Below are 11752 nucleotides of genomic sequence, written 5' to 3' on the forward strand. Positions count from 1 at the left end.
TTGGTGAATGGGACACAAACATGGGTTGGTACGAATTCATCATATGTACATCTAAATCATTTTTCCTGCTCAAGCTCTATGCTTTCTTTGACTAAAATAAAGATATTTACTATTTTGCCGGCAAACATTCCAATATTTGAAATATTCCAGCTAATTTAGGAATAAGGTGGTTTTGGTACGCTCAATAAGATGGATATTTCAAGATTAAATTTTAATTAAAATTTTAGATATCTCATTTTATTCTATCCGACTTGGTATTATTTTATTCCATCAGTTCTCGAATTATAATTCCAAAACTATATAAATAGTCAAAATTTTCTAAATTAATATTGTCGGGATCATGAAATATATTATTATTTTGTAGAAGTATTATTTAATCGATAAATTTATATTTATTAATTTAAAGAGTGTTTTCGAGATTCAATAAAAATCTAAAGGAATTTAAATTAATCCACTTGTGAAAACAACATTCATGAACTTGAGGTCATGATGATTAATGATCTCGATTACCGCAATAAAATAGATGTCAATAGCATGTTGAGTTATCCAGGTGAAAATTATACATGTCTAGAGGTTTCGAGCTTAGAAGAAATTGTGGATATCATGGGAGAAAACAATGTTGATGATGAAGTCAAAGACGATACAATACTTTTGGAACCAGCTACGCGTAAGAAAACACTTATCACGTCTAAAGAATTATCAATTTATAATATTAATAGGTCCATATATTTATATAGGGTCTTTCGAAAATATATTATCTTATTAAAATCAATAATTTTTACTGAATCAAGTCAAAATCGGAGAAAATATTAATTTAGAAAGATTCTGCTGTGACTGTCCGCTAACCTAACAATAAGTTATCTATGTATGTATTGCTAAGCAAATACGACTAATTTTAAATGTGAGTACGAAAGTCAACACATCTAATTTTTAATTTGAATTCAAATGTTGAATTTTTTTTTTTTTTAAATGATATGAAATTCACATATTCAGAGTCTTCCAAAAATACAATAAAAAAGAAATTTTAGGAAGTTCTCGAAAACTCATACATAAAGAAAAATCGTTGCACTTGACAAATGTTAATTCGAGATTGATTTCTCGTATGGTCCCTCCCATAAGTATAATTCAACAAGTTGTCATACCTGTAATAAGTATACTTTATCATTCTGCTGGACTTTAATACCTTCAACATCTTGATCTTAACAATATTCTATAAAGGTTATTACTGATTTTACTTTCTTCAGGACTTTGTACAATGGTCTTTTATTATTCTGTTGCTTGTATAACATCAGAAACTGCTATCCAAAATGCATTTCTCTGTCATAGAAGATCTGACTTAATCAAGATGTTCATGATGATGTTTACTACAAGGTGAAAAAGTCCTTGGTTGCATTCCAGTAAGATGTGAAGTTTCATATGCTTTCACATTCATTAAGTTTAGTTTACGAGCATCTCGTGTAGTCAAGACAATAATACTAATACTATCAATATAGGACTTAGAGATACAAAATGTGTTCACTCAACAGCAGGATTCTAATTTGTAGCCTGTAGATTGTAAGAGGGTAAAATACATTAATAGATCACATTTTACAAATAGTTCAACAGGTGAGAACTCTAACTTTTCTCTCTGTTTTAGTATTGGCAAATACCATGAGATAACAGCTTGTGTATGTGAAAAAAAGCCTGCAGCTTTCTTTTTCTTACGATGCATGCCCCTCTAGGAGAATGATCAAAATGTACACAACAAATTATTGATATTTTATCATAAGATTTGGAGATATATTCCTGCAGTAACAGCTCGCTCAACCTGACAAACACTGATAATCCTGAAGTAACAGCTCATTTTGTCATTGATGAGAACCTCTAATCCTCCAAGAAAACCACGCATTCGTCTACCTGGCCAAGACATCTAAGTCTATATTCTGTGATTGCAGGATCATTAATTATATCCTTCAAGCTGACTTTAATTTAGAGACACGGGTACATACATTTATCTCCCAGGAGATGCAAACCTTGATTTACTTCTACATCGATTTAAAACTGGATCCATTGGCGGTGATAAGTTGACTGCCTGACGCATAATCTCTGCAGTATAAAGTGTTTCAGCATCATAAATATTGTATTAATCAATCAAGCAAGAGATAACTCATAAACGCCTTTAACAATAGCAACATAAATAGAGTTGAGACTTCCAGGAAATACTAATGCAAGATTGGAAAGAATTTGACCATCAAATTATTGTCCTCAGTATAAGCAATTGCAGAAAAATTGTTTAAATCCATCACTTAATACAAGACAAGTACAGGGACAACAAGTGAAACAAGATGATACTCTCTTTAAGAATAATAGCCTTGTCTTACACCCTTGATCTTAATTGACCTGGGTTCAACTATCAGAAAGTTAAATTGAAAACAATTGAATGGATTATCATATTGAGTTTGGTAAGAACAACTTAAAGTTATAGTATGAGATGTAAAAAAGTAAATTAGTTAGTTGAACAGATGTCCCATCAAAATTTGAAATAATATAGTGGCAAGTTTAAATTAGGTTAAGTTTGGGCAAATTTTGTCATTGTAGAAAAGAATTCATATTTCACAAGCAACTAAGGTGGTCCAATAAAAGGGCATATAGGAGGAGTTGTGAAACACTGATGAAAAGGCACTTATCAATCACATAAGTACAAGTTACAGATAGCTCCTAACAATCCTTTCCAAATCAGTATAGACCGGCAGCAGAAACTTTTGGGTAAGACACAAATGAAAGAAGCTCAGATGACTGCCATAACTCCGAATCACCTATAACAGCCCTTAATCAAATCACTGTGTAGAAAGTACATGGTAAAATACCATGACAAGAAACAGGTTGAACAAAACGGTGGCTCAGAGCCATTAACATCATTCCTCATGACACTGAGCCTTGTAGGATCTTTCAAGTTGATCATGCAAACTTAATGGAGTTGAGTTTTGGATAAATAACTCAGATTAGCACCATACAGCAAGGCTCCAAAAATAAGTTCGCCCTTGAAAATTCTGTTTCTTTTTATTAGTCAAAGAATTTCATTCAATAAACACCAAGTCTGTCAAAAAATATGCATAAGATCTGTACGTGAATCTTGAGTCACCCACTTGTTTCCACCAAGTTTGACAAACTATCCATAAAAATGGGATACTTTTCTCACCCCAAAAATACATTTGCAACTAAAAAGATCTCTAAATTTTTTTTATATCTTTCTCATTATAATGAAATGGTCTCATATTCTTATAGTTTCATATACTCCAAAATAGAATAGAGATCATTTCATTATGATGAGAAAGAAGTAAAAAGAATAAGAGACCCTTTTGATTCCATTATCAACTTTTCCCCATATCATTTTCTTAATAATGTAGTACTATCCTTTTGATTTGGGAAAAACACCCATACACAAGCAATGTACCAACTACTTTCTTCATATTTATTCTTAATGTACCAACTACTTTCTTCATATTTATTCTTAATGTAGAACATAATGGTAGTCCTGTACCAAATCTAGACAGGCTTTACAAAGACTGTCCTTCATACTCCTGTAAACGCTCAAGTCTTCCATTTTTTCACAACTTTTCCAATTAGAACCAAGCTCATTCAACATAACATATATTATATAAAGATACATATTATCAAAAGCTATGTTGCCCGGACTCAGGTGTGGGTATCTGATACAGGTGCGGATCTTGAGATAAGTTTCTGCATCAAATAAATTTTAGGATTTGGGGGTATGGATCTAAGTACAGATACGAGTGTGGGAACAATATATATGACAATTAATTATTTAAGATTGTTGAAAAATAACTTGTAATCTGATTAACAAGGTGATCTGAATCCATTATTGTTAACTAAGTTAAATGAGAAATGATTCTTACATAATTATAAATTGATAAAAGAGTAGTATTTCTTTTTATCTTAGGATTTGATATATGGTAGGAGTATGGATACATGTGTTAAGATACAACAAAAACATATATTACAACATATATAAGTTCATATTTTGACAAAATAATTAAAGTTAGTATAATTAAATTCTTAGCGAACACTTAATATTCTATTCATAATTATCTTGTATATAGCAAGGTGGTGCAGTACTTTATGTGAATATGTATATGACATAAACCCAAAATCAAACCAACTACGCAATCAACAAATAACATAGGTGTGGTCAAAGTACCCAAATAAGGTAGACCAAATCTAGTGGAGGTCCCACACTCACACCCACACCCATGTCGGATCAGCAAGGGTCCAAGTAACATAGATCAGAAGTATGTTTGTAGGGAATATTGACCACTATGGCTGTTATTGATTCAATCAGAAACTTTTTACAAATTGTGAAACAATAGGCAACTAGCAATAGTACTGAACACGATGTCCTAGCTAATACTACTACATTAAGCAATTAAAGAGTTAGAAATCTGAAAGACTAATGTTTAGCACACAAACCATGGCTTAGAAAAAGAAATAAGAAATTAACAAATACATGCGCTCCTAGCATTGTTATCTCCAATCCTTTTCTTATAAGTATCTCTGATCCAAATTAGATCTCCGATTTTTCTTTTCCTTTATCCTATTTACTTAGTCTGACTTCACTCATTCACCTTTTCCTTTTCTACTCTATTTTACTCTAATTTGATGGTCCATTCAACCTTTTAGTTTCTAAAATTATACGATAGTCAATAATGTATTCTATATTGAGATGTGTGAAGCAATAAAGCAAAAAAGAACAAGGCCAAAAACAAGCCGAAATGGTGGAAAACTTCAACAGATATGGACTGCTGTCCATATTATCAAACAATTGTCAAGCAATACTCGTCAAAATTAATTTAGTTATAAATCTTATCCAAAAAACGAAGGATCAAAACTTGCCTCGTTTCCTTTGCAACTCTTCATCAAGCTCTTCTTTCCACTTTCTTTGCCTCTCAGAGAAGCTTGCAACAATAGCAATTATTCAGTCTCCAATATACAATGAAACTGAAATTAGTCAGGAAGGAAGAATAACACAATGCATCATCTACCTTGAATTGACGGCGTCACGTTGAGATCCAAGAGGACCTTTCCATTCATTGTTCCTTGGTGATTGAAGTTCCTGAATAGCTTCATTACCTAAGCCACCAATATTTGATATTCTCTTGGAATGAGTAACTGGGCTGTGAGAATAAGCACCTTCAGTGGCAGTAGAAAGTCTTCTGCTAAGAAAACGCTTTGGGGACCGGCTTTTTGGTGGTAAGTTTACATTACTTGGAAAATTTTCCTTGTTTCCAATGCCAGCAGGACTCGGGGTGCTGGAAACATTCAAGGAATTGTAGAATTCTTCATATAGTGGCGATTGCAGCTTCTTCAAATCCATTGCCTACATCAGTTTACGAATGAATAGAGATTAGAGTAATCATTTGATACATTAATTTGCCCACAAACTTCAAGATAATTGTGATAGTGTTATGGTTGGTAGCAGTGTAAGAAATTGCATGTAATGACCAATGGAGATAAGACTATAGAGAGGAATAAGATTAAAGTTTCAAGTCATGATAATGAATTGACCAATAGAGATAAGACTATAGAGAGGAATAAGATTAAAGCTTCAAGTCATGATAATGAATTGTTGGTGATACTGTATGAAATTTTACACTGACAAACAGCTACCTTTTCATCAAGGAATGCTCTAATTTTAGACTCTGTCAATTCATCGTCATCCTCGGCTGCAGATTGCCCACCTGAAAATGCGAAAGCATCCTCCTTGTATGACATGATGGGGCTATTTGTAGGCTTAATAGTTGCTTGACCAAAATCAAGGTTTGCTTGACTTTTCGTTAACTCGGGACTTTCATCGAATTTGCATGGCCAATCATTATCAGGTTCCGACATAGGGTTAAAACTCTACATTCAAGAACAAACGAAGATGTACATTTAGTCTTCTCATTCACAACACCACATTCTGTACAGATTGACAGAAGGAGACTGCACCTTATAATTAGCATGGGAATGCAAATCTGAACTGCATTTCACAGATGCACAAAACATAAAATCATCATTATCCATCTGGCAAATGTCATCGTCTGAATTCCCTAGTTTCCAAAGTGACTCGTTCCCTAATGAATTTTCAGGATATACAGTGGAGCACCTCACAGTGCTCACGTCGCAAACATCTTTCAAACCATTGCAGGTAGCTCTTATATCAGGATTGGTTCTGCAGCATCATAGATCCTTAGCTTTTTTTACACAGATTGAAGTCATGGTAGACAAAAAGGAATCTTCAGATATCCAAACATAGGAAAAGTAAATGCTTACGAGGTTCTAACATCCATCCTTTGTACTGTCATGTTTTCGGGGTTTCCCTGTTGATTGATTTATTAGCTTTGTTTTAACAGAAGTATGATGAGGATTACTCAACGGTGAAAATGTTTAAACAAACTAACCAAAAAGGAAGAGCGAAGAAAAGGGCGTGCTTCCTGATGTTCCCCCGTAACAAATGGATGCTGCACACAGTTAGAAAAAAACAAATGTTCCATCAGTGACGCGTTTTTTAATGTTGCGTACTGTTGCTAAAACCTATAGGCTTTGCACAAGGCAATATTATACATACTAAAACATTATGCCTCTGTCACCAAACTCAAATAATGTTTAACCCCACAAACATTCAGAAGTGAAGGACCAATTTCATGAATACCTGTAGCAAATTTGATGCAGAAGCCCTCAGGTGTGGTTCCCTGCCAGAACATTATGTCAAAAAGGAGGAATAAGGATGTGAAGGAAGATACATGATAAAACCGATATGCTGCATTCGCTAGTAATTTCCCGAGAGAGGAAATGCATAAACTTAAAAATAGGGTATAATGGTTGGGTGTAAGCAGGGGGAGGGGGAAATCAAGCAGAAAATCTAGACATACTTCTGCAAGCATTTTAATAGAAAGTCCTTTGCTTCAGCAGAAAGATGCTCTGGGATGGGAGGATGGGATTTAGTTGTCCCTATATGAAAGAGAGCAGCAACCTGAAATAGAAATGTCAGGCACGAGGACACCTATTTTACAATGTAATTACTAAAAAATTAAATGAAACACAAGCTTACCTCCTGATACTGCTGGCTCCAAGGAGGTTTTCCAGTAGCCATTTCAATGATAGTACATCCGACACTCCATATGTCAGCAGAGCTATCATTTTTAGTAAAACACAATTATTGTTGTGTCAAAATTCGGAAAATGTACGGATGAGTAGAAGGGAAAAGCAATCAAACACCCAATCAGAAGGAAAGGCATTGTTTCCGGAGACAAAATGCCTCTCCAGATACTAGGACATTTCATCAGTAAAAGAGGCATTTAAATTTGTACTATAAACTTGAAGCTTGTCAAGTTTAAGTTACAAGGTTGAGTAAACATTTCATAATGGCACAGAGGATGATTAATTGGTTGAAGGATCTCAAAGTTTCTATCCAATGTTGTAAAGAGATTCATGCATGCCATATGTTTTTAGCAAAATTTCCATCCAATTTGGGAAAATAAACATTGATGCTATTAACAATATAAGAGGATGGGTGAAGTTTAACTGATTATTGTTGGTGATAATCTATGTGCTATATTTGACTTCTTCTACAAATTTGCATGTGCACCATTTACTTTGATCAATAGTAATTTTTTCAACATCATTTTGACAAAATCAGACTGCATTTAAATCATTAATACTAACTAGTCAAGGAAAAATTGATCAAACGTGTCTCTATTATTATTTTTGTAGGAACAGCTGAACAGATGATTCAACAATCCAATCCTGTGAGTAACATTTAAATCCCACTTAAGATCTCTACTCTGAAACTACTAGACACAATACCAACCATATGTCATATTTATTGAAACATGAGGGTGATGCTTTGTGGTAAATTAAGTAATCAATTGTTAATGTATAGATATGGCGCTTGGCCTATATTAACCCCAAAAGTTAGCTCAGGAGGGGAGCATTGCCCAAGTTCATATAAGCAGACTACCAATTCATTCCCCATCTGATGTGGGACTCTAACGCACTCAAACACATCCTTCACTTTCAGGCCCAACAGGAGTGTGGTCTGGGGCCTAGGCGTGGACCGGGAGCCCAAATGGGGATGAACAAGGCTCTAATACCATATGGCACTAGGATTTAACTCAACCCCAAAAGCTAGTTCAAGAGGGGAGGATTGCCCAAGTCCACATAAGCAGACCACCGGTCCATTCCTAGACCAATGTGGGACTCTAACAATTTAAAATATTATATGCCATATACGATCAGAAAAACACGTCTTCTATTAATAGTTACAGCTGGTCCTCTCAACAGTCCATACATGACAGCTTGGATATTTTTTATGAAATAGTTCTACTCACAAGCTATGGCCAGTCTGCAGAATAACTTCAGGAGCCATCCAGTATGGAGTACCCTTCATTGACTTGGCACCAGTCATAGTAGCCTGAAGCAGTGCCAAGAGTCAGCTATAAAAATACCAAACAGCAAGACCAAAATAAGAAGAACACAAAGATGCCAAAGAAGTCCATACCAATTCAACAACCTTCTTGGATGCACCAAAATCAGCAAGTTTAATGCAACCTTTATTATCGACAAGTATGTTTGCTCCCTAAAGGGAAAAGATACCTCATCAAACTCAGAGAGTTGTGGGGAGGGTGAGCATGAAAACAAGCTAATCTCATAATAATAGTTGAAGAAAAGAATTACCTTAATATCTCTGTGCATAATTCCATTCTTATGCAAGTATTCCAGACCCAATAACAATTGTTTGGTGTACATTCTTATAACCTAGTATGCCATCAAAAGAAATAATGAGATGAACCAGAAGATTACGAACCACTATCTGTGATGATAAGCAATAACAATTGCAGTTACAGTAGGTTAATATCTCTGTGCATAATTCCATTCTTATGCAAGTATTCCAGACCCAATAACAATTGTTTGGTGTACATTCTTATAACCTAGTATGCCATCAAAAGAAATAATGAGATGAACCAGAAGATTTGGAACCACTATCTGTGATGATAAGCAAATTTCAGGTTGCAGTTACAGTAGGTTAAGTCCATTGTGACAAACTAGAAGTGTTGGCTATGGGAAGAACTCTAGAAAGGTTATACATTGGGCGATCATGGTATCCCAGTTGCCTGGCTACTTGCAACTTGTTGCCCAAGGTCCGATACCCACCTTGTAATCTCCTTCCCCCTTTGTATAATCCTAAGAAGTTTTTTTTTTTTTAAAAAAAAGGTTATTCATTCCGATTTGAACTAGTTACAACCAAATGGAATCAGTGTTTCTTGAAAATATAGCCAGAAAAACAAATCTACCAGTATGTAACCATTTGTAATTCAAATAATAGACATAAGCAGCCAACACTTACAGATTCAGGGAAGGATCCAAATTTTCCCAAAAGTGACGAGATTGAGCCACCAGGAACAAATTCCAACAATATATTTAGTGATCCCACCTCTCTTGCAGTTCCCAAGTATCTCTGAGAAACAAAAGCATAATCAAGAACTTTATACACAACCTTATGCAATTCAATAGACAATAGAACTGCACTCACCACTATGTTAGGATGGGAGAGATTCTTCAATAGATTCACTTCTTCCTCGAGCTCTCTAACATGAGCCTGTGAATTACAAATACAGATCAGCTAATTTCTCAAACTCTGCACCCTTATCAGATCTTCTGGGAACAAAAAAAATTGGAACTTTGGCGTAGAACTAAACGAAGGAGGTTAAAACTATTTAAATATAACTACTCTGTATGAACATGATAGACAATCTTGGTTCTTTAGTAATCAAATTAATCATAATAAACAACTACTGCTGCTACTAAATCCCAAATTAGCTGGAGTCATTTATATGAATCATGTATATCCATCACTCTATTCAGACCCATTTCACACTACCACTGTCGAAGTAATTTATTTATCTTATAGGCAAATTGATCATAAATTTACTTGAGCTCGCTCTCTTGAAGCACCATTCATCGCAATAGAAACCTGCAATTGAAGTAAATCAAACAAAAGCTATTTAAAATACAATAACCAGAACTCACAAATCTCTTGAAATTTAAAAAAAAAAATGGACAAAAACATTGTGAAGATTTTTAAACAACAGAAGCAGCAAGAAATTCACCTCCTTTATAGCGAGAAGCTCTCCAGAATCAACATTCAAGCCCATATAAACCCTACCAAAAGCACCACATCCAATCATTTCACCTTTCCTCCAGCGGATTGGCGGAGTATCATCTTTCCGAGCCGCCTTCACCGGTGAAGGCTCAGCTTTACAAATCGACGGAAGAGAAGGAACTTGAGACTTGGAGAAGATTCCAATACTCGATTTACGTATGCTGGAACCGATTTTCTCAACGAAACCTCCAAATGCACTTCCGGCACCGGTTTCCGAGTCGCCGGAAGGCTTGAAAACCAGAGATCGGCGAACGGAGCCGATGAAATCCTGCATCTTGGGGAGCAAAAGAGAGGGAGAATTGTGGGTTAGGTTTCAGTGATTCGCATTTGATCGTTGGGAGAGTGAGAAGTAATGGGGGGGATTTGTTTTCAAAAATAAAATAAAGTTTTTTTTTGAATTTGGGCCACTGTTCTTGGAGTTTCTGGTTGTGTGTGTCCAACTCTTGTTATTTAAGTTTACGATTTTACCCCAACTAACGGCATTATTATTTGGTCGAAATTTAAATGCTTTGACCAATTAACAATTTTTTTCTTTTTTCTATTTCTTTTATACAGTATTCATTTTTTATGTGGCAAATTTAAAAACCTGATTAAATGAAATTGGAATTGGATTATTAGTGGTCCTTTGGCCATGAAATCAAATATAGTTTATTTTATTTTAAAAAAAAATTAGAGTTGGAATTGTGTTTGATCGTATTTTATACAAAAAATATCGATTTTGTCATATATCTTCTCTTTTCATTTCTAAACAACCAGTTATAGAAGATGAGACAATTCACATCATTATTCACATTTTCCTACGAATATCACCATACTGCAGAATTTGTATTGTAACTTCACTTAACATGTCTTAGAATCGTTGTGGTCTAAGTCTGGTCTCCCTTTTCCTTCTCAATTCAACTGTTTGTTACATACCATGTAAGTCATCCCAATTGTTAGCGTGTGAATTCAAAATGTGACCTTACTATCAATGAGAGAATAGAACAAAGAATTTTGTTACTGATAGAATTAAGTATGCACGATAAGAAATCAAAGATCAATTTTTTTTAAATGTCCTATAGCCTCTCGAAGATATGTACAGATGTCATCGTATCGATCTGTGAGACACTAACTAGACACTTGCTTTTGTACTCATTATACTAATGAATCTAACGCTCTAATATTAAATTGTGACGATCCAAAAATATGAGATTGTGATGACACCTACTTCGACTCGACCACGGTAGATAAGCCAACTCTCATACACGAAAAGAAAATAAATAAAAACAAAAAGTAAAGTAAGAAAACATTGAATAACTCCAAATCATACTTCAAACTCTCTTAATATATAAAAATGAGTATACATTGCAAAAATTTTCAAAACCTCAGTATCATGTCCATAAGAGTTTATAATAAAAGGAAAACTAAGTAAGATATGATTTATCTTTGTCCAAAGCATCAAAAAATAGTAGAAGGAGATAAAGAGGGAAACATGTAAGCCTCTTAAGGTTGGAGCTCACCCCAAAATTGAAATTAACTGACCACAAACGAAAATTAGGGACTGCCTTGGCGACT

General features: G+C 34.6%; 1 protein-coding gene across 1 annotated transcript; it reads right to left on the minus strand.

Moving 5' to 3' along the window:
• Nucleotides 1-1531: 1531 nt before the first annotated feature.
• Nucleotides 1532-10638, minus strand: LOC129887145 (mitogen-activated protein kinase kinase kinase NPK1). The gene is made up of 17 exons (XM_055962112.1): nt 10146-10638; nt 9968-10009; nt 9569-9634; nt 9383-9493; nt 8713-8793; nt 8537-8614; nt 8367-8449; nt 7088-7169; nt 6909-7009; nt 6689-6728; nt 6438-6497; nt 6310-6356; nt 5986-6208; nt 5665-5898; nt 5040-5374; nt 4891-4952; nt 1532-2085 (listed from the first exon to the last, which is right to left on the minus strand). Exons 1-17 carry the CDS (start codon nt 10470-10472, stop codon nt 1991-1993), a joined length of 2067 nt encoding a protein of 688 aa, XP_055818087.1. The 5' UTR covers nt 10473-10638; the 3' UTR covers nt 1532-1990.
• Between the last annotated feature and the right edge of the window lie 1114 nt (nt 10639-11752).

This window comes from Solanum dulcamara, chromosome 4 (assembly GCF_947179165.1).
Source record: "Solanum dulcamara chromosome 4, daSolDulc1.2, whole genome shotgun sequence".
In the NCBI taxonomy this organism is placed as follows: Eukaryota; Viridiplantae; Streptophyta; class Magnoliopsida; order Solanales; family Solanaceae; genus Solanum; species Solanum dulcamara.